Here is a 23931-nt window from a genome sequence, read left to right as displayed (position 1 = left end):
TTGGGCCTCTATACAACCAGGTCCTTCTGATTATTGTTTTGTTAAAATCTCTTTTATTCGCCCCAGGCCACATTGCTTCATTCCGCTAACAAGCAACCATTGCGTGGATCATTTCGCCTAGTTAAAGCGTTCCACACTTTTTCCGTTTCAGCTAAAAACGTGATAATCTTCTACTGGTCAGAAAGTGGAAGCTGGAAACTGTTCAGTCACTGATCTCCGGTTGTTTCATGGCTGAGAGGCGGACCTCTGCAGCTGCATGCAGCGGCGTCGCTCTGATTTCAAAATAAAATCAACAAACGCCTTGCTTTAAGTATTCAGGATCAGATTAACTTTAAGATCTCACATCGACTTTATTCTGAAAACATCAAACTTCGTTAAACGTATTCAAGAGCAACAAATTACAAGGGAAGACGTTTAGAGTAAATAAGATAAAAATAAAAAGCAGAGGTAACTTTTTTTAGCAACACAAACTGGATGTTTTAAAATGTTTGGTTGGATTTATTGCGACTCTGTGAAGAAGCTCCTTATTTCTTATTGTGGAAATTTGAACTGAAGTGCTTCCCACTCCCTCTTACATTCCTCCCACTCTTAAAAAAAGGAAAAAAAAAAAAAAAAGTCTTAGCGACCTGGAGACTGTCCACGTTTACAGTCCCGCTCCACATCCGCAGCCCTCTGCGTGGAAAAACGCACTCCCCACACGCAGGCCTTTAGATCGCCTCCGCTTCTTTTCAATTCGGCCTAATGTCCATTTTTCTGCTGCTTTTACGTCACTTTTAAGTCATTTGACCCCCTTTGTGTAAAAATGCTTCCCCTTTGCGTTGTCTTCTCTGTTCTGGCTGCGTGGTTTTCCGTGGAGTCTAATCCCAGCCCCGTGTTGGGAGATGTTGTCGTGGACAGATACGAGATCCCCAAAGACTGCGTGAGGGAGGCGAAAACTGGAGATTACGTCCGCTACCATTACAACGCCACGTTTACCGACGGAAAGACGCTGGACTCGAGGTGAGACTAGAAAAATGTTTGCCGGTTTCAAAGGTTTTCCAGAGAATCCGCGACTTTGAAAGGAGTGAAAATGCAGGTTAAAACAAGTTCGCAGCTTCCACTAACATGCATGCCCTGCAGATACAAACATCCTCCAAAGGTTGACCCACTTCTGACATTTTCTCCTTCAACCTCCGGGGGTTTTCCTCACTTGCAGCTATGAGAAAGGAGCAGCCAAAGTCGGCCTGATCGGGGAGGGTCGGCTCATCGCTGGCGTCGATAAAGGCCTGCAGGGGATGTGCGTGAATGAGCGCAGGAAAATCACCATCCCGCCACACCTGGCTTACGGGAGCAGCGGGGCAGGTAGATTTTAATTTCTGGGGGACATTTTAGACTAAAAAAAATAATTCTAAGCTTTCTACATCTTTTGTAGAAAGCCATTTTGCTGCAGTTGCATCTAACATAGAAAAGTTCAATATCAGTCAGACTGGACTGAACATATTTCAAATCTTGCAGGGTTTTCTAACAGAATCTAGGTCTAAACTTTGACTAGGCCATCCTACTATCTCTGCCCATATGTTTTGGGTCCATGATGTAAAATTATGGAACAAGTTACATGAGGAGTTAAAAAAAGGTCAAAATTTAAGACAATTTAAAAGGAGTTCATGTTCACAAGATATAGAAATATGAGTAAGTTAGCACTGATGTGTAAATTGAGGCTAACACATATGAGTGTGTTTGGGTATAGATGTATATATTAAGGTTTCCCCGAGAAAACTTAAGCCCGGTGGTTTGGGCACTAGGCAGCCATTCATCCAACAGCCTGCCGTGTTTTTGAGTTAAAAAAAATGTTTAAAGTTGACAGGAAATTTGAAAATATCACTTGATAATTATATGCTATTGGAAGATTAACTATAAAGTCTTCAAAAATGCAAACATTAAAAAAAATACTTAAATAGACAATGCTTAGCCTGGTGGGGGCACAAGCCTGGTGGCCCGCCAGGCTGATAATACACTGTGCGAAACCCTGTATATTTAGACATATGTAAACCCAGGTAAAATGGAAAATTAATTAACTTGTCTTTTTATTTATTTTTTTATTTAATCATAAGGGTCCATCTGAAAATATTGCATGAGTTTATTGGGTAGGAATTCATGTTTCTTATTTTTTCCTTCTCCTTTTCAAGCATGTTAAGATTATTGTGGTACAAAAAGGTTTCTTTTGCATTCCTTGTTCATGTGTGTGATTTTATACTACTATCACGTAAAAAAAAACTGAAACTGGTTTACAGGCTATTTTTTTTTCCTTTTTGTTACTTGGTGACATGAAGTTTAAAAATGATTATTTTATTTGTGAATCGCCTCTGTCCTGTTTTCAGTAAACTAAACCGGAGTTCTACTGAAAATCGTGTTTTTGTTGTTTCAAAATTGAATTAAAATAAGTTTTTGTTGCAGATGCAGAAACTCCATTACTTGCATAATTAGATGTAACTGTTATTGCACAAACAGGGTGAATTTAAAGTAATAATTACTTTAAATTATTATTTAAATACTTTAAATAATCAAACTGTTGAATTAAACTTGCCGTGACATTTTGCTTCCAGGTGATGTGGTTCCTCCGGACGCCACGCTGGTGTTCGACATCCACCTCCTGGATCTGTGGAACAAGGCCGACCTGGTCGTCACCAGAACCGTCAGCACGCCCAAAGACTGCAAACGCTCCGTGATGCGCACAGACTTTGTGCGCTACCACTTCAACGGCACTCTGCTGGATGGGACCACCTTCGACTCCAGGTGAGTTCTGGACATTTTGCTGTTTTAACGGAGAGATTTCCTCAGCTTCTATAACTTCATTTAGAAGTTAAACTGAAAACGGCGTCTAAATGAAACCAAACAGAATCTACTTGCAGGCTTGAGCCAAATCGACAACCTGTGTGTGTGTCTGCGCTGTGTCCAGGTGTGTTTTCTGTGTCCGCTTATGTGTGTGACTGACTTAGCTCTTGTGTGAGCCCCGCGCAGCTACAACAGGAAGCAGACCTACAACTCGCTGGTGGGTGAGGGCTGGCTGGTGAAGGGGATGGACGAGGGCCTGCTGGGCATGTGTGTGGGGGAGATCAGGCACATCGTAATTCCACCGTTCAAAGCGTACGGAGAAAAAGGATCAGGTAGGAAGACACAGCAGATACGATACGAGAGCTTTCCTGATTTTAATCTTTATGTGATGGAGTATTACAGCAATGCTAGAATAAAAAGACCTTATTCTCATATTCTGATTTAATTCTTGTAATATTTTTACGTTATTCTAATTTTATGACCTTGTTCTCACGTTGTCTTGACTTTATTCTTGTATTAATACTGAGTTTATTCTCGTAATATTACAAATTTATTCTCATATTATTATGTTTATTCTATTATTTTGACTTTATTCTCATAGTACTATGATGTATTCTCAAAATGACTATTATATTATTTTGACCATAGTCTCATATTGTTATGACTTCATTCTTGTATTATTTCAACTTTATTCTCGAAATATGACTATTATATTATGTTGACTTTATTCTTGTACTAATTTCTTCTTGTGATATTGTGACTTTTCTTGTAGGAATTTATCGTAATATGACTTTATTCTCATAATCTTATTTTTTCTTAGAATGGGTCTAATACGCCATAACAGTATTACATTTAATTGAAGAAATGTTGATTTATTCACGTTCATTCATTTTTTTCAGTCTCTTAATATGGAGCTTGTAGGAAACTGCTAAGAAATACACACCGCTTTATATTCCTTTATACTTTCCACATTTTTGTCACATTAAGCGTCAGAGGATTTTACTGAGATTTGATGTGATAAACCATCATAAAGTCATGCATAAATCTGAAGGGGAAAGAAAAGATTACATGGTTTCCAAGTTTGTTTTTGCACATAAAAATCTGAAAAGTGTGGCGTGCATGTGCATTCTACTTCCCCAAGTCAATACTTTGTAGAACCAGTCAGATTGGATGGAGAGGTTCTGTGAACATCTGCAGATTTTTGAAGACTTGTTTTAACCTCCATCTTCCCATTAAACAGATTCCTTCAAACCAGAGAAAACTCAGAGCAGGATGACAGAAAATATTTGCAATTTTTAAAATAGAATAGAATATACTTTGTAGTAGCAGCTTCCCAAATGCACATAAAATACAATTAAACAGCTCAAACAACAGTTTAAAAACAACAGAAGACCAAAGTTATTGCACACCTTGCAGGCCTAACATTAACATTTAAAAACTTTAAACTCTGCCACACACACACACATACATGTACCTTTTATTTGATCAAAAAGTGATATTCCTTCCTCTTTCTTTCACATTAAAATTAGTGAACTAAGTGATAAACCACTGCTTGTTTCTAGATAAAAATAAAAGAGAATAATCAACTTTTCTCAGCTATAAAATACTTCACTCAGCAAACCTAATGGCAAATAATCAAAAATAAAGGTTTTCCCTCCAAAATGAGCTCATATGCTGTGTTTTTGGTTAAAGCCTAGTAGCAGTGTGGGTTATAATCATGTTATTGGTTGTATCTGTTTGACAGGAACCATGATTCCCCCTCAGGCGACGTTGGTGTTTGACGTCCTGTTGGAGGACATTCACAACCCGAAGGATAACATCACCATCGAGAACCAGGAGGCTCCTGAGCCCTGCACCCGCAGGTCCGTGGCGGGGGACTACATTCGGTACCACTACAACGGAACCTTCCTGAACGGGGTGACCTTTGACACCAGGTGTGTCCACATTTGAACATTTTGCTGAATTCTTGAAAGTTGAAATCAGAACTTTTACCATATTCATCTGTTTATCGCAGCTACCAGAGAAACAGCACATACAACACCTACATCGGGATGGGCTACGTGATCCCAGGAATGGACCAGGGCCTGCTGGGGGTCTGCCTGGGGGAGAGGAGGAGGGTCATCATTCCTCCTCACCTTGCTTATGGAGAACAAGGAGCGGGTGAGTTACTGCAGGAAAAGCATGAAGAAAGTTTGGTTTACTTAAAATCAAACATGTAAAAAACATTAATAGATACCTGGAGCTAAATATTAGGCTTTTAACTAGATTTTATATTGTTGAAAGAGAAGACAGGAATAAATTTATGCCAGAAAAACTTTAGATTTTCTACAACAAAAACCATGGAAATTTCTGAGTTTCAAAAGTCAAAAAATTGCAAGTCTCAGAAATTTTGAGATTAATCTCAGAAACTTTAGACATACAAAAACATGGAAATGTGCAAGATAGAAGAAAATTGTTGCAGCTAAAATTCAATACCGTTTGATTTTTATTCACACTATTAGCTTTGGTATCTCTGCCAATTTTATTACTAAACTTAATTTTATTTCCATTTTATCAATAATCTCCCTGTGATGTTTGTTGTGGAGCACTTTGGTCAGCTGAGGCTGTTGTAAATGTCCTATATAAATAAATTTTGACTTGACTTGAGTTTCAGAAGTTTAAAATTTTGAACTTTGAAATTTTCAGTTTCAAAAGTTGAACATTTTTTAGTTTTTTTTTCTAGCTCAGCTTTTTTGACTTTCCATGCTCAGAAATTTCCACGTCTTTTCTACAAAATTTCTCAGATTAATCTAAAAATTTCCGAGTTTTTCTAGAAAATTTTCTGGTCATAGCTCTGATTTGTACAGAAGATTTGGACCCTCGAGAAACAATTGCTTGATGGAAACATGGACTCTCTTGAAATTTAAAACCATACCCAATTATTAACATTTAGCTGTTATGTTCAGTGCTTTGAAGTTTACCAAAAACTAAATTACAGAAATTCAATATTTTGTAGCCTCTTTTTTAAATGATTATTTTCCTGTCGAAAAAAATTTCCTGTAAAAAAAAGAAGAAAAAAAAGCTTACCATAAACTTTGCCTGCTTTGCTAACTACCATTGTCCACTGCAAAGAGAGAAGAGCCGAACCGAACCAGATGACTGTTAATATTTGGAAGCGTTGCTAGCAGGTAGCGAACGGCTTCGTTCACTTCTTCCGCTCCGTTTCCTAAAACTACAGGCAGACGCAGAAAGTTGACGTCATCGTTCACAACTTCTTCTGTTCGCTGATTGGCCCGGTTGAAATTCAACCTGAGAAAACCGCTTTAATGGGATAAAGCCAGACCAAGCACAAAAACAGCTAGCGTGTTTTTGTTTTTTTCAGTTCATTTTCAACGAAAAAACAAACTAAATGTTCACGGACCGTGAAGAGTTATTAGAATCGAGCGGAAGTCAATATTCAAGCTAGTATTTTGGCCTAAACTTACGTGTTTCCGTTGGGATTAAATAATTTCTTGGCGGTGTGTTCAGGTGACGTGATCCCCCCGTCAGCCGTCCTGGTCTTCGACGTCCACGTCATCGACTTCCACAACCCAAGCGACAAAGTGGAGATCGAGGTAACCTACAAACCGGAAGTGTGCAACGACACCACGACTCTGAACGACCTGGTCCGCTACCATTACAACTGCACTCTGCTGGACGGGACTCTGCTCTTTTCCTCGTAAGTTTACGCCTGTTTGTCCAGCCTCCGTTTTTGACAAGTTGAGCATGGTTTTCATTTGGACGGCCGGACTTCCGCTAGGCACGACTATGAGAACATGCAAGACGCAGTTCTGGGCCAGGACAAGGTGATCGACGGGCTGGATGAAGGCTTGAGGGGCATGTGTGTGGGAGAGAAGAGGAGAATTACAGTGCCGCCTCACCTCGGACATGGAGAGAGAGGAGGTGAGATTGGAGCAGCCATCTTAGGCTGCGATCACACTGCAGCCTGAAGTGACCCAATTCCTTTTTTTTTCTCTTGACATAATTCGACCTGTATATCTTTTTATGACGGTCTGATCAACACAGTCTGAGACGATAGGTATCCGATTCAAATGTGACCGAGCATCCAGGCCTCATTCATCAGACCTGAACGCCATCGATGCTCGACAAACGTCACTATTCTGCGTCTGGGTACGCTCAAGTGGGAAGAAAAAACAACAATGGCGGACTGTAATAAGAATTAAGTTGTTAATGTGCTGGCTCTGGTCGGACAACAATTTTAAAATCGTAAGCTAAAACCGTTAGCATCCATGTTTACTTCCTCAAACACTTTTTCATGGCGGTTGATTAAACACTGAGCACGTGTGACGTTATTGCGCCTTCTACTGCATATGCGGTACACTTTCAGGTCGTTTGCAGTTCACACTGGAGATCACATATAGGTCGCTTATATTTGGAAGTGTGAATGGCCACGGCAAAAAACAAAAATCAGATTTGACAAAAGGAATCTGAATTGGGTCACTTCAGGCTGCAGTGTGAACGTAACCTTACATTGAACTTTGACAGGTAGAGAGATCCAGGTGACAGAAATAACTTGATTTTCAACTTTCACTGCCCAATCAGTTGCTCTATTAATCTGTGAAGTTTTGAGCAGTTGAAAAGGAAACTGTTTATCTATAAGCTTATAAGGAATGTATATTGTTAATTTAAGTAACCAAGAGATTGTTATTTTTGAGATGTCCTAAGACTTAAATCTGCAACTCAGAGTTTAACTAAACCAATTGTTGCATAGATTAATATTCATCTTTGGGTTAGATTAGTCTCTCCTGAGGTTTGTATGCACACAGCTTCTACAATCTAAAGTAGGTCTCTTGTTGTCTGTCAGCTGCTGGTGTACCAAGCAGCGCCGTTCTGGTCTTCAGCATTGAAATGGTGAGCTTTGAGCGGGGCGTCCCGCCCGGTTACCTGTTTGTGTGGCTCGAGGAAACTCCGGCAGATCTGTTTGAAACCATGGATATGAACAAGAATGGAGAGGTGCCACTGGATGAGGTATGTTTCCTACAATTCCTCTTCATTTCTTTAAGGATAAAATTAGAATCTGTTCCACACCTGGGTGTATTTGTGGCATATTTAATTACATTTTGCACTGGTAGAATAATTAGCTCACTGTAGACAGACATGATATAGGAAAAAGTATTTTCTACAGTTCTACAAAAGTTTGACTCCACTTGGTGGTGATATTAGGAACAGCACAACTTATTTTAACTACAGTACTTTTCCTGATTTACCTTTTCATCATTTTGCTTCTTTGTCTTTTAGTTCACAGAGTTTATCAAGCTCCAGGTTGCAGAAGGAAAAGGCCGGATAAAGCCGGGAATGACCATGGAGCAGATCGTCGCCGACATGTTCCAGAACCAGGACCGCAACAAAGACGGCATGATCACGGCCAGCGAGCTCAAACTAAAAGTCGACGAGGACAAGGAACGGGAGCAGGCGAGGCATGAGGAGTTGTGAGGAGGGAAAAAATGTTTGGTTTTCTCTCAGGGATGAAAAACAAAACAAAAGAAGCCACAGCTCATACGCAGTGTCAGTTTATTTACAGTATTGGATCTGAGAAAAGACGTTGGGGAAACAATTTCTTGTGGAGGATTTTGAGGTTTCTGAAAATAGAGCAAGCACCTTTTTGTACCTGAATGTTGTAATAAAAAAGTGTTTGTAAAAATAGTTTTTATTTTATATTTTCCACTAACATTACACACTGGACTCATTCATCTTCTGTCAGAATCGATAGCGCTGATGGTAGCACCTGTTTTTTCCTGAGGAATATTTGATTTTTCTTTTTAAAATATTTTCTCTTTCAAAAAATATCACTGCAGTCAGTGTTCCTTTATGCAATCTAGAACCTTATATTCATGTCTTACTGCAGTGCTCAAGAGGAACCAGTTTTAATTTATAAATTAGCAAAACAGGTTAATAGTTTAACAGTTTCTGTGCTTGTTCTGTCATTACAGCTTTACAAAAATACTCAACATTGATTGTAATTTTACTTTAACCTTAGCTTCAGCCTTTCAGAAAACCAGTGATCCACACAGTCAGTTATTACAGTCACTAAGAACATGCACAAACAGAACCGGGTATTATACTTCCAGGTCTGAGGTTTGACAACATCGTGTCTCAGACATGACAGAAAACGCATCATGGGCTTCATTCACACTGCAGACAAATGTGACCCAAATCTGATTTTTATTAAGTAGATTTGAGCCACTTCCATACAATCGTATTCAATGATTTTAATGTGGGAACAACCAAAGCGTTTTTAAATGCAATTTTAGCTGCTTTTCCATTGCATAATCAGATTTACAAAATAATTTTCTGAATGGAAGTGTGCCAATTTCGTTTTTCCAATACAAAGATTTGGCCGTATGGAAATTGGTTTATTTTGCAAAATGAGTAACATGAACAACAACCGGATGTTGCCACTGACACAAACCACAAAGACGACGACGGGAAGTAGAAGTAGGACTGCACAAGAGTTATTTTTTCTTATAATGTGAACAAACAAATTCACGTGTGATTTTAATTGAGTTTCTTATTTAATAGAAACACAAAAATTGCAAAATTGTAATTTTTCAAAATTCAAGGTCTGCAGTGTGAACTAAAAGCATCACATCACTATGAAGCGGTTTTTTTTTTTTTAAAGAAACTAAAGGATCAAACATTTTGGTTTTCATACATAAATTGGTCTGGTAGTCTAAAAGACAGTGAACTTAATTTGTCGATTAAACAAAATGACATGCTGGTGCTCTCTCCTCAGGTCCGATTTGAGGTAAAAATGTGAGAATACATCATTTTTCCCGGTGCACCTTACTTATCTCTGATGAGACAATAAATCTCAAGATAGCGTTCGGAACGTCCATCGTCTCGTCCCGTAAAAGCACGATGTCAAACGAGTTCAAGAACGACTCTTTTCTTTCCTCCACCTGACGAGAAGCAAACACACGATTAACACCTACCTGTTAAACAAAGCACAGGTGTAATAAAAGCTGTAAGTGCTACCTGGTCGTTGAGGAAGCCGACTGTCAGGATGTTCTGCGCCGTGGAGACGCCGTCAGCCATGCTCAGGTCTCCCAGAGAGTCTCCCAGCAGCAGGACGTTGGGCTGACCATGCAGCTCTCTGAGGGCGGCGCCGTGGGACAGAGCACCGGCCCGTTTGTTGTACGAATGGATCAGCTGACCTTTGAAGGCCTGCAGAACCCCCTGTTGGATGAGACCACACTGAGTTAGTCTCAACTCATTTTACGCTAGGTTTAGGTAAATGTATGGCAAGAAGAAGCAAACTTAATCCTGGACAAAACATTTCACATGGACCATCAAAATTCACCACAATCTCTCAATCCAAAACAGAGAAAACACACACCAACATTTATTTCCTTTTAATTCATCTAGAGAAACTTCTAGCTTATAATTTTATAAGTATTTATTCCTTAGAGAAACTCCTGTTAGACTTTTACTTCTTTTAGGAACTCCTGTTAGTTTACAAATCTAGAACAAACATGGAAAGTACAATCTACCTCATAAAATCAGACATGGAGAACCGACATTTGTTTTATTAGAACAAGAATCCAGAGAAACCCCAACTAGTTTATAAATTCAACTTACTGTATTTTCCGCACTATAAGACGCACCTAAAAACCTTCAATTTCCTCAAAAGCCGACAGTGCGCCTTATAATCCGGTGCGCCTTATATATGGACCAATATTGAGCCACAACAGGTCCAGCAACGGACCTTACCACAGGGGCCGCGTTTCATTGGCTAATGCCCATTTTAGGTCACAGTGCAGCTACCACGTGCGTGACCGTCTCACAAACACAAGCTACAGTAGTAGCTTGTGTTACTTGTGAAAATCCGTTATTGATCCGTTAAGATCACCGTAAATCCTCCAGGGAACAGTCACCAACCCGCCGAACCGTTAAAACACCGGAACATAATTAAGAACAAAGTATTTATTTATTTATTTATTTATTTAATGTGTATATGTACATATACACATTAGCATATGTACATATGCTAATGTACATTGTGGACCATCAAAACCATGAATGCCGACTTACCCAGCCTTGCAAGAACAATAGGCATCAGTGATCTTGTCCACAGCTATATTTATGCTGAGGGTGTGAGGATCTGCTGTTTTCCTCATCTATCGGTAGCTTTTAGCTGTGACGCGCACAATGTTGGAGGCATCCAGTGGCTCAAACACCTTGATGTCGTCCAAAAAAGATGACATGAACTTGTTGGTTCCCCTGTCCATTGTCGTGGCTGATATGTTGTGAAAATCCGGCAGAAATGCTACGCTAATTAACTCAGATCGAAATGAAAGACGTCATGTTTACACAGACATGCAGTAGGCTGCTTACGTAGTTGGTCCACTACGGTAAGCAGCCGCCAACTTCTTTTTCCCCCGTAGAAGAAGTAGTGCGCGGTGCATGCTGGGATAGTTGTCAGAACACTGGTTTGTTAATAAAGTTTGATAATACATTTAAAGGGGGGGAGGGGCAGGGGAAGAGAGACAGAGACTGCAGCGGCAGCGTGTCGGTTGGTCTGTGTTACCCAGAAAGCAGTTGGGCATAATATCGCAACACCAACACCGTGAGTGAAACAACGGCTGGGCCAGCCTACTATATAAAGTACTCGGGGACCATTTCTTTATTAGTGTGGATGTGTAATAATAGAGTATGAAGCGTCTATTCTATGCGCCTTATAATGCGGTGCGCCTAATGTATGAAAAAAGTCCTAAAATAGGCCATTCATTGAAGGTGCGCCTTATAATCCGGTGCGCCTTATAGTGCGGAAAATACGGTATTCTTATTAAACATGGGAAACTAATATGTAGTTTTATAGTATTAGCTTTTTGTCTTTCTTTTGGTTTTGTTTGAATTTCCTTCTAATTCACATAGAGCACTTTGAACTGCTTTGTTGCTGAAAACGTGCTACATAAATAAAACTGCTTTACATATGGAGAAAGTGCTCAAACACTGTAAAAGTACCAAATGAACATTTTTTACTTGAGTAAAAGTACTTGCTTTTAAATATGTCTAAGATATTTAAAGTAAAAGTACTTGTTGGCTGTATACCCCAATGCAGTGATCATTAAGTGCATATTTTCTTTAATACATTCATAGTGTTGTGCTACTTTACATAAATTAGAGGAAATACAAACAAAAGAAAAACAAAAACTCCACAAACAGGAGTTTCTCTGGATAAACTAATAGAAAAGAAAAGTAGTAAACTACATATTGGTTCCACATGTTCGATAAGAATAAGTAGTCTGTAATTTATAAACTAGTAAAGAAATGGCTGAACACAACCACAATTAAATCTACTTAAAGTACAGGTACATGAAATGTACTTCAGTAACAAAGCACTTGTACTTCACTACATCCCACTATTGAGAATAACAAAGTACTGTAAATCAAATCTAAGGATAAATATGTAATATTTTAAAATGAAACATGTAAGGTGTGGTTGAACTCACAGTGTGGTCAAAGTCCATGTAATTGGAGATGATGTGGACGTTTGGGTGGAAGACGTGGTTCTGTCGGATCACCTCCTCCAGGATGTCGCCTACTCCAGCGGAGAAGATCAGCAGAGGAACGCGCTGCTCTGCCAGGCAGTCGAAGAACGCACTGCACCCTTCCCTGCAGACACAAACCCATCAGTCAAACTCTTCCATCTAAATCGTGCCCCTTCTGCTTCCTGCTTTTATGAATGTTTCTCCAAGAAACCGCTTGGGGTCCATATAATTACAAAATATATAAAATTACAAAATATGTAAAAAATATACTTAGAAGTAGACCCTACTTCCAAGTAGGACCTACTTAGAAGTAACCAACCCTATTGTTGCTTTTCCATATGAACTTAAACATCCTATCAGCTTTAACACAAATTGTAATCCAGTTCCCAAAGCCTGACGGTATTTTAAGTTTCCTAATCCCAGATTTTAATCAACTAAAATCAAACTTCATTGGTTTAATTTAAACCTATTCTTTATATATAAATGTAAACTGTTATTTTACATTCAAATTCACAATATAAGGCTTTTAAAAAGTTTAACCACTGGTGGCACACCAGTGCATTATAAGCCTGGCGGGCCACCAGGCTAAGCGTTTATTTTTTAAGTCTTTTTAAAATGTTTGCATTTTTTTAAAGACTTTATAGTTGGTGTTCAGGTATTAATCTTACAATCTTTCAATAACACATAATTATCAAGTGATATTGTCAAATTTCCTGTCAACTTTAAACATTTTTTAACTCAAAAACAAGGTGGGCCGCTGGCCGAATGACTTCCCTGGCATCCGACCACCGGGCTTATCAAGTTTTCAGGGGGAAACCTTATTAACCATTACTTTTTTATTAGTTAAAGGCTATGAAAACATACTCTTAACTGTGTCCAACACTTTTTCAAAGCAAGAAAAATGATTTAATCTGTCTGGAAATAGTAGAAGAAAAATAAAAAAGTGTAGAAACAAAAATAGCGTTAATATAAAAACTATTTTAACGCTGTGTTAATATAGTTAAGACAGGACTGACAAAAACAGACAGTGTGCACCTTTTTCTTTTTAAATGTGGTTTAAACCACTCAGTTTAGCATCAAACTCAAAATAGCAATAAATAAATATAAACATTATGTTATAATTAATTTGTATAATTTGCCATATTCATTTAGCAGAAGTAAAATTATTGTTTTCCTACTTAAGATCAATTAGTTTCTGTTGCTAAGACATCTTAAGGTTTGATGTAGCTGAATTAAAATTACACGAAACATTTTTTGAGAAATTGATTTTAGAAAAACGTTTATCTGGAAAAAAAAATAAAATTCTGGATCACAAATTATTTTCCATTGCTTGTTTTCCTTTCAACAGCAAATCCACAAGCCTGAATAAAATACACACACAGGAAAAAAAAAAATCAAAACAGCATAGAAACCCTGGATTTACAACATCTGACATTAAAAACTATTATTTATTAAAGTTTCTCTGAGCTGAGTACCTGAGCACGGCGTTGGACTCCCTGACTGCGCGGGCCATCTCGTCTTTTCTGATCCTCTGCTGAATCAGCAGGTCATGGACTTTAGTCCACCTGCAGAAAAAAGCAAAGTTCAAGCTTCTTCATCTTTGTTTAGAGCAAAAATATTTACCTCCAATGTTTCAGATACATGGCAAAAATATAATTTTAAAATTGTATTATAGTTATTTTCTTAAAATATAGGATTCACATTAGTATTCAGAACATAGAAACATCTCAAAAAATCAGAATAGAAAAGTTAATTATTTAAGTAATCTGTTTCAAAACTAGGTAGCGCATCAATACCAGAGATGCACCGATCCGATACTAATATCTGTATCGGTCCTGATATTGGAAAAAAAATATTATAGATTGGGTATTGGTGACAATATGTCCGATCTTTAATTCTATGCTTTTTCATTCTGAGCCATGATTTATCTATTTTACATAATATTTAGAATTACTAATTACACTTTCTGAACCATTTGAAAGTTTATTTTTTATACGTTTGACCAAGCTAGTCAACATATTGTTTCTGTCAGTTTCAGTTTTAAACTGCCTGAGCAAATTAAAGTTGTTTTTACATGTTTCTACCAATCTTTTGAGGCTATCAGTGTATTTAGGTGTGCTGTACTGTGGCAGAATTATCAAATAGTAGGTGATAATATTGTCAAAATATAAGATTGTTGCATTAAAATTTCACTTCTATCCATCTTATGCTTTACTCAAATTTTTTGGGATATATAATTCAGTTTTTTCATTAATTGTTGATCATACTTAGAACTAAAATAGTGAAAATATATGACTTTGTAATTGCACAATTTTAAAAATACACATCTCCCTTCCTGAACAGATTTATTGGAATAAAAAAACTTTTTAAGATTATTCAAATTTATTGTGATGTATCCGTATTGTTCTGAGGTTTCATATAAAGTGCAGTCCATGCTAAAACACTTTAATGTTTTCATGTAACAGTCTTTCTTACCACTCCACCATGTAAGGCAGTTTTTCCTCAGGATTGAGGCTCGCATCAATTTCTATGGGATAATATGTGTTAAACAGCTCCTTCATCTGCAGCAAAACAACAAATCATGAACATGAAATTAAACACTAACAAACAAAACGCCAGATGGTGCATTGGTCTTAACTTTTAAATGATACAAATCGGGATTAGTTGTGCACAAAAACAAGACATTTTGACTTCACTCCACTTTGTTCTTGATGTATGTACATGTAAATATAAATATAGCAACAAAAAATTACATACTAAAATAAATATGCATATTTGCAGCATTGTTATAACCAGTCAGCCTTACATTTTGCAACTTTGGTAAAATTACCTTCACTGTGGAGTCGTCATCTATCAACAACTTGTTATTGAGGATGTCTACAAAATAGAAGGAAAATGATTATTACTGAGGACATGCATTTTCAGTGTTAAAAGAAAAATAAGCAAGTCAACATAACTTTATAGACTATTAAGACTTAAAAGTTTTGCCTTCTCTTACTTGTCATATGTACTATGGCTTTTTAAATAAATGCTCATTTCATCAATGTTCTGATGATCAGAATAAAGTTAAATCAGAAGAATGATATAACAAAAGTCTTGACACATGCAAAAAATATCCTAAAAATAATATGTCACCATAGAGATATTGACATTGTTCTTACTGTGGGTGGTGGGAACTCTTTTCCCCTTGTGTGCAAATTTGGTGAGCGTCATATCAAAGTCTGAGATGACCTGTGAAAGCAATAGTAACATAAAATAGATAGCACACAGCAAACGCCTAAATTCAGGATAACTCGGTTAAGAAACAAAAACCTCATGCGTTCAAACTGCACAATGATTCCGATTTTTTGACGTAATGCATCTGATCTTTTTATGACAGTCTGAACAACACAGGGCGTATTGTTCCGAATGTGACCCTGTTCACTTGGATATCCGATACGTATCCGATTCAAATGTGACCAAACGGCCAGGTCGCACTGATCCGACCTGAACGTCATTGATACTCGACAAACGTCACTATTCTGCGTCCTGATACGCGCAAGCGGGGAAAAAAACAAAACAACAACCTATAATGAGGATTAATTTGTTAATATGCTGCTCTGGTTGGACAACAACTTCAAATGTGTAAGCTATGCTCCACCGTTAGCCTCCATGTTTACTTCCGCAAACACCGAGCTCTTCTTTGTATGATGGTTAGCACTGAGAACGCTGACGTTATTGCGCCCTCTACTGCGCATGCGGGACACCTTCAGGTCGTTTATAGTTCAACCTGGAGATCACATACAAGCCGCATATATTTGGAAGTGTGAACGGACACGGCAAAAAAAAAAAAAACGAATAATAATAATAATAATAATAATAATAATAATAATAATAATAATAATTAAAATAAAATAAAAATCAGATTTGACAAAAAAAAAAAAAAAAAAAAATTGGAATTGGTTCACTTCAGAATGCAGTGTGAACGTAGCCAAAGACATGATGGCAGAATTTTTATTTGCAACTTTTCAATTAGAGATAATTAAATTGAGATATAAAGAGTTTCTCCCCAGTTGTTCAAGCAAACCAAACAGAGTTAGGATAAAGTTCTCTGAGGAATAATTACTAAACAGAACCGATTAAAAGTCAGCACATATTTCTTTATAATTAAAGAGCGCCACCTGCAAGCTGCCTGCTCCTGCTTTCTGCATGGCGTACATGGTGTCCTCCACTCTGCTGCGCTCTCTCATCATCACTGAAACCCTAGTCAGCTCAGGGATCTGAAAACAAAACCATCTTCTTACAATCCACGTTGACCTTTTTCTATTACAAAAAGGCACTAAATTCCTCACCTCAGTTTTAGTCAACTGGTGCCAGATTGCCAAGATGGTCCGCACTGGTGTGTAGATCCAGGGAATATGAAATACCTGCATGAAAATAAGAGGGATAAATACAGTCATCGTTCTGATCTGACAAGTTTTTCTCTGTTCAAACTTTTCTAAATGTTCATTTGTTATTTCAGACCGGTAGCAAATAATTTATCTTAATGTGAAGTAGTTGGATGCTCAGTTGTTAGCTCCTAAACCTGTTGATACTTGGCGTATTGCTAATATTTATAATCACTGTGTGAAAATACTATGTTGTTTATTAACAAATTAAACAATAATGAAGTAAACTGTCTGCAAGGCAGACAGCATGTTGCCTACACAAGATATAATACTGAAAAAAAAGCATTTTCAAATGTGAATCAGAGAAATTCTGAAATGTCTTTAAAAAATATAATAAAATAAATAAATAATAATACATAACACTTATTCTACAGTCTGTAGTCGTTAGAATCAATTTGGGTAAATAATAACATGTACCATTAAGCAAATAGTTAACCTGTCAAATACCTTATAGGCTCCAACACAAGTAAAAGCAAAAAGTAGCTTTCCAAAAAAAAAAAAATACTTGAGTAAAAAAGTATGATTAAAAAAAGCATACTCAAATACAGAGTAACTAATCATAATATTTTAAAATGGTGTCATCAGACAAAATACAATAAATAATTTATTGAATATGACTACATGCTTGTTGTTTTTCATTGAAGTTACTTCAATTGGATAGACAAGTGATAGTGAATAAAAATGTTTTTGAGATTATCTGCTCCAGCTGACTTAAGCATTGTTGCCCTGTTGTATTCAAAATCCAAAACCAAAGAAAGAGTGAACTGGTTAAAATTTAACTGTCTGTTATATGCATGACTCATTTAGTAAAAAAAAAAAAAAGAAAAAAAAACTTTATTTACACTGGTTATCTCCAAATTGCTAGCGTTCACAGTGGGGAAAATCATATACAGTTTTTGCTGGAAAAAAAAAAAATTATTTTACTTGCAACAAAAATATATCATATTTTAAGGTAAAATAGCGCGTTGCATTTCGATATTTTAATAGCCAAAATAAACAAATACTTTAACTTCCGTGCTACTAAGGTAGCAGAGATGCTAACAGCTGTCCGTTGCGTTACTTACCATTTTTAAACGGAAGTGTGACGTGCCAGTCGCGTGCTAACCGTTCTTCCAAACAACCGTTAAATGTTGTTCACATGGCGTCAAGTGCAATCGTCGAACTTAAAATGAGAAATAAATTTTAACAATCTTCTTGATTGCATTCTTGTGTGTTACACCAACAAAAGTCCCTCCCTTCCCCAGTCCCACGATATATAGTTCCGAGGGAACCATTTCTTCTCAAGAAGAGCAAAAAAAAAAAAAGAAAAAGAAGTTGATAATAAATGTAGTCAGTGATACCTTCCATTTATGCCAGTAAATCAAAAGTTTGATTTCTACAGAAAGGTCTGTCTAGTAGCTTTAAAGTATTATGATTTCAGAACTACAGAAACAGTAGTGGAAAATGGGCAGCAACTGTTAGTTTTATGATGTAATTTCAAAGGTATGTTATTGCCAGTCTCATATTTTTAATATAATATATTTTTGTTTGGTTTAGAAATGTGATTACCCAATTTTAAGGAGGTAGGACGTAGTAAAAGTTTCTCATAAAACGCTTTAAACAAACTGCTCCAGGAGGACTTAATTCCCGAACTGCATTATAGACAAACTATTTTACCGATTGTTGATTAAATTCACTTTCACAAAATTAGGTTTAGTAGAAAGTAAAAAAAAAGTTTTTAATGAATAAAATAAGTCAATTCAGAATATTGGCAGTTACTTTATTGTTGAAAACCTCAGTGAGATTGTAAAATTAAAGACATATTTGTTTTCCCCACTTATTTTCCTCAAAACACACTTAACATGAAGCAAAATCACCAAACAAATGACATTTATTACAATAAAAGCAGTCTTCCTGCTGGTTTCTAAAGTTTAAATCTGAATGCTAAGCTAAACAAAAATAAAAACAAAAAGGAATGTTCTTAACTTTTTAGAAAATCTTAATTTTTATATATCCTGGCACTCAGTTACATTATTAAGAGGCATTAAAGTAAGCTTTAATTACTATGGACATGACACTGAACATGTAGCACAAGTGGATATCCGTTTATCTTTTAATCTAGAGTCTGAATAGTGTAACTTTTATTAAAAATATATATTTTTAGACATATTTGTTGTTGGTATGAGAGAATCTGTTACAAAAAAAACAAAAAAATTGAGCTCTACTGATTTCTCCCACTAGAAACAACCAATCAGAGCCAGGAGGCAGGTCTTAGCGCTGTCAATCACCCTTCATGTGGCTCTGCTCTTGCTCTCTGCTATGCTAAAGCTAGCATAGCATGTTGTGAATGCTAAGGCTAGTCAACGTGGCAACCACTAACAGTTTTCTTGTAATGATAAGCCATTTCTCCACCATTAGCACATTGAGCCGCAAGTACATGATATTGACTGACAACGCCAAGACCCTCCTCCTGTCTCTGATTGCTTGTTTTCTGTCACAACTGACAGTTTTTATATGTAAAAAAATAAAGTTTTTAAATAAAAGTTACATGTTACAGCTTTAGAGGGAGTTATAGATTTATCTCTCATTCTATCATAATAAAAAAAATAAGATTCATCATTGTAAGAAGGCATTTATCTAAAGATAAAGTGCTAATTATTCACTGGACAATCTTTAATCCTTCTTTAGCATTCGATCTGTGAGTGCATCTGTCTCCGCCTGGTGAGTGTGAGTCGGTGCATCTGCTGCATTTGCTGCATGCGGTCTCGTTGGCGCGCTAGGTTCTGCGGCATTGGGTAGCGCTGGCAGCCACGCAGGTATCTGTACGGGATGCGGACGTGGCAGGCCGCCGCTCGGCAGCGCGGCTGAGGCAGTGGCGGCAGCAGCGTCCAGCGCTTTTTGTCGGCGCAGTAGCGGTACGCCTCCTTGCGGTACTGCTTGTCCAAATTGCTGCTGTTCCTCCAGCCTCCGATGATGAAGACATCCTCACCCAGGAAGCAGATGGCGGCTCCTTCCATCCCAAGCACCTCTGCTGGGAGGCTGCTGAGAATCTCCTCCGGGATGGTTCTGCTTACTTTCTGCTGAGCGGCCTCAAAAGTTGCCTTGTAACTTTTGGGGCAGCAGGAAGCGGTGTGGTAGAAGGTTGTGGATGAGACGGCCATTTGGAAGCTGCAGTAGCTGTCAATCAGAGGTAATGAGTGAACTTCCTGCCACCTGTGACTCTCTGTGTCGTAGCACATGGTCACGGTACTCAGTCCATCGTCATGGTCGATGTCTTCAGGCGACCTGGCCATCACATACACATATCGATCCTCTACAGTCACTGTTTTTACGTCTCGTAGGATCTTCGGCGCCGGTTCAAGGCTGATCCACTCATCCTGCTCCGGCTTATAAACGGTGACATCCTTAAAGCCTGGGCTGAAGTTACCGTGTCCCCCGATGCCGTAGAGGACATCCTTGACGCCCGTTAGGCCGAATGAGTGCTTCCGCGTGGACAAGCTGCTGACATCCTCCCAGGTATTGAGGCTGGTGTTGTAGCGCTCCACCATCTTGGCAAAGCCAGGCTCCATGGAGCCCGCCACATAGACGTGGCCTTCGGTGGCCGCGATGGCGTGGCCGTCCAGGTGGTTGTGAATGTGCGGTAGATTGATCCAACGATCCTCTGCGACAAAGTAGCCAACACATTCGCTGAGGTACTCTCCGCCTTCTGAGACTCCACCTACCACCATGATCACGTCCATGTTCTGGCCAAGGCGCGGATGAATGGCCGCCATGTAGGAGGTACTCTGATCCAAGTTAGCCAACTTGAGGCCCTCCGAGCAAACTGCGTGAAACTCCAGAGCGTCCACCACCAGCTGCTGGCACTCTGCCCTGTTGGCCACTAAGGGCTCCTTTCTAACCACACGCGTTAAGTCGGTTGGAGGAATCTGCTTCAGCCTCACGAGCTTGAACAGCTCTTCAAAGAACCGCACCCGTTCCTCTGGGTTTTGGTGGACCCATTTCACGATCGCTTCAAACAGTTGCTGCTCTGAGTCCACGGTAATTTCCGAGTCCAACATCCAGTCTCGCACCAGATGAAACGGAAGAGTGTAGAACTCGTCGTTGGAAATTACTTTCTGGAAGTTTCTTCTGATCGTCTCGGCAGCTTCCAGAGCCAGTTGGTTCAGGCTGTACATATGAGCCAGGCTGTGCACAGCTACGCAGTTTGAAAGATTCAACTTCTTCACCAGGAACTCGGCACAGAAGCTCTTCAGCTGATCCAACAAGAACCTAAGAAGAAGAAGTTAACACTTTAACTATTTCAGTGGGTAACATTGGGTAATGATCCATCTTGGAATCTGGAGAATCTACTATAAGTTTATCTAGAGAAACTACTCATTACCTTAGATCAACATTTAGCATTAAATGTTTAATATTGGAGCAAGGCCACCTAAAGAAACTCCTGTTAGCTTACAAATCTAGAACAAACGTAGAAAGTACAATCTACTTTATAGAATCAAACATGGACAACCAACATCTAGCTTTATCAGAACAAGAATCCAGAGAAACCTCTACTGATTTATAAATTATGGACTACTTATTGTTATTAAACATGGGGAACAAATATGTAGTTTTATACTTTTATCTTTCTTTTGGATTTGTTGTTTTGTTTGTATTTCCTCTAATTCATGTAAAGCACTTTGAACTGCCTTGTTGCTTAAAATGTGCTTTATAAATTAAAATTACCTTACCTTAACTATATTGATGACGATTAATATTGTATATTGATTATTTTAATAACAACACTTGACAAAATGCAGTGGTTGTTACTGGTTTCACAGCTGCTGACTGTTTATGATGTCTCAATGTTTTCATTGTGTAAAACACTTTTAACTACATTTTTGCTGAAATGTGATATGTAAATAAACTTTACTGATTAATTTAGAAAATGATTAATCTTTAACTAGAGTATACAAACTGCAGAAAACGGCATTATACTGAAAGACATTAAGGCTTAATTCCTGCTCAGTATTGTTTTCCCCCCCAGCAGTTTGTAACCTTTATACTTCAGTTAACATTTAATCGCTTACTACACTATTTTTAAAAAATCCATTCAGATTAATTGTGAGCCTGAGCATTCTCTATATAAGACTGTCTTAGACAAATAATGTCTTTAGTCAGAGGCTTCTTGAAATTCGCTGTAATACAACTGCTACAGGAGCTCTTTATTGCCAACAACAATTTTATGAAGAATCTTGAATAATTTGAGTTACAACATTTCAATTTCCTTTGGGATCTATAAAGTATTTTTAAATTGAATTGAATTTTGTCCTCAAATCAACACAACTGGACAATAATCCCAAGAACAACCTGGTTTTGTAATGAATAAAGCAGCCTAGCACTAAGCTAACATTAAGGTTTCTTCTCAGTGGACTTTTGGATGCATTGACTTCCACTCTACTAATGGAGTGTGGTTAAAAGTAGGGTCAAAGATGGCGGAATAATTCCGCAAAATGTCAAAAACTGAAGAATTTTAACTAATATGAGTCACAACAGCATTTAATTTCACTTTGGGATCAATAAAGTATTTTTGAATTAAACAACAGTTACCTGTCAGCTAGTTCCAGCACATCGTGAACATTAGCGTTGGTCACCCGGACCTCTCCCGTGTACATGAAGTGTATGACCGCCTCCACGGTCTCCGGGTCGGGCCCCGCCGCGGAGCTCCACTCCGTCAGCTCCACTCTCCCGGTCCGCGACTCCGAGAACTGTCCGCCCAGCAGCAGCTCGAAATACTGTGAGGCCGCAGACAGAACCGTGCGGTGGGCAGGTAAGGTCAGGACCCCCTCCACGCCAGACGCGCCCCTGGAGCTGAACACCAGGGTCAGGTCGCAGAACAACCCCGCCTTCCTCTGCTCGTTCTGCCGGCGGGAGAGCTCCGAGCAGTAGGTCCGGCAGGTGAACACCTCGGCCTCCTCAGGTTCGCCATCACCTGCGGACAGCGGCGCGGAGCCTCCGCCGCAGCCGCCCTCCTCCGCCGCTGCTGCCATCCCGACGCAAAAACTCAAGGAAAGATGGAAACTCTTGGCTATCTTCGGCAGGAAATCATAGGTGTGCATAAAACAGGTCAGCAGGCATTCAGAGACTGTCATGCACGCGTCGGGTTCAATCAGAGGCTTGATTGAGGAAAAACAACAACAACCCCTCACTTCCGTCTTCAAGAATATTCCAAATACAGGATATTATCCCCAGAAAGTCGACGGCAACCTCACAGATTCAAGCTTTACTTACAAAACAGACTAACGTACCTTCCGCGAATACAGTAAAATTCAAGTCCTTGTCTATTTCCTGGAGGTAGCAAACCTTCAACACGTCCTAAATTCAGCGAAGTTTACCTTTCTGGATACACCGGTTTTGCGCATGCGTGTTGTTGCTGTGGTCCAACTGAAGATGATGTGGACTTTCGTGTATTTTCAAACAGCGCGGAGGAACAACACGGGTTGTTATCACGATTACAGCAGATCTTTGATGCAACATATTTAGAAAATTAAAAATACGCCGCTCACTGAGTCTCAATTTAATCATGTTAAATAGAAATAGTATTCTTAGCATTTATTTCTGCCTTATTTTACAGCACGTGTCAAACTGAAGGCCCGTGGGCCAAACCCGGTCCGTCATAGCTTTTTATGTGGCCCTCTAGATTCTAGACTAAACACCAAGTATGCTTAAATATTATTTTATCAATCAATCAAATCAGTGCAGCTTTTATCAATTTACTGCCAAATTATATCAATCAGTCCCTCCAGTTTCTTTAGAAATATTGTGTAAATTCACACATAAATCAACAAATCCCCACACTTTTTTGTGCCAATACATAATTGAGAGTTTATTGTAGATTTCTCAAAGTTGTCAAAAACTTTACTTGTACTAAACAGATGCCTCAGTCTTAATTAATAACATAGTGTCGGCCATGATCTGTGCACCCTTACAAATGTTTAAGAAACATCTGAAAAGTGTGCCATGCATTTGCCTTAAATCCACCTTTGCAATGTTGTGACCTTTTTAAAATTATTTTTGGCCAGATGGGTTTTGTGCAGAAAAAAAAAAGTCACCACCTCTTCTATAATAAAATATTATAGTAGAGAAAAAAGGCCATTATTTTAGAATATTTAAAAACAGACTCAATGTTGATGGCACTAAAAGTC

At 38.4% G+C, this 23931-nt stretch overlaps 3 protein-coding genes across 4 annotated transcripts; 1 reads left to right on the top strand and 2 right to left on the bottom strand.

Moving 5' to 3' along the window:
- Positions 1-378: 378 nt before the first annotated feature.
- On the top strand, positions 379-8491 carry fkbp10b (FKBP prolyl isomerase 10b). The gene is made up of 10 exons (XM_015000974.2): positions 379-999; positions 1196-1341; positions 2583-2772; positions 2998-3143; positions 4556-4745; positions 4826-4971; positions 6319-6508; positions 6590-6732; positions 7655-7818; positions 8089-8491. Exons 1-10 carry the CDS (start codon positions 803-805, stop codon positions 8281-8283), a joined length of 1707 nt encoding a protein of 568 aa, XP_014856460.1. The 5' UTR covers positions 379-802; the 3' UTR covers positions 8284-8491.
- Positions 8345-18427, bottom strand: LOC106926207 (7-methylguanosine phosphate-specific 5'-nucleotidase A-like). 2 transcript variants are annotated; one of them, XM_015000978.2, is made up of 10 exons: positions 17833-18427; positions 16673-16747; positions 16502-16600; positions 15503-15572; positions 15172-15218; positions 14817-14902; positions 13817-13906; positions 12303-12465; positions 9826-10026; positions 8345-9749 (listed from the first exon to the last, which is right to left on the bottom strand). In XM_015000978.2, the coding sequence occupies exons 1-10, from the start codon at positions 17833-17835 to the stop codon at positions 9615-9617; spliced, it is 969 nt and encodes a 322-aa protein (XP_014856464.2). In that variant the 5' UTR covers positions 17836-18427; the 3' UTR covers positions 8345-9614. The 2 variants fall into 2 exon arrangements, with proteins under 2 accessions (XP_014856464.2, XP_014856462.2); XM_015000976.2 differs by lacking the exon at positions 17833-18427 and having other exon boundaries at positions 16673-16753.
- A 79-nt stretch (positions 18428-18506) lies between these two features.
- On the bottom strand, positions 18507-23129 carry klhl11 (kelch-like family member 11). The gene is made up of 2 exons (XM_015000969.2): positions 22337-23129; positions 18507-21016 (listed from the first exon to the last, which is right to left on the bottom strand). Exons 1-2 carry the CDS (start codon positions 22876-22878, stop codon positions 19432-19434), a joined length of 2127 nt encoding a protein of 708 aa, XP_014856455.2. The 5' UTR covers positions 22879-23129; the 3' UTR covers positions 18507-19431.
- Between the last annotated feature and the right edge of the window lie 802 nt (positions 23130-23931).

The sequence above is a fragment of the Poecilia mexicana genome, unplaced genomic scaffold (assembly GCF_051168715.1).
Source record: "Poecilia mexicana isolate PSO_F unplaced genomic scaffold, ASM5116871v1 scaffold_19, whole genome shotgun sequence".
Taxonomy (NCBI): Eukaryota; Metazoa; Chordata; class Actinopteri; order Cyprinodontiformes; family Poeciliidae; genus Poecilia; species Poecilia mexicana.
The sequence above is the reverse complement of the archived record's forward strand: the minus strand, read 5'-3'. Positions and strand labels throughout refer to the sequence as shown.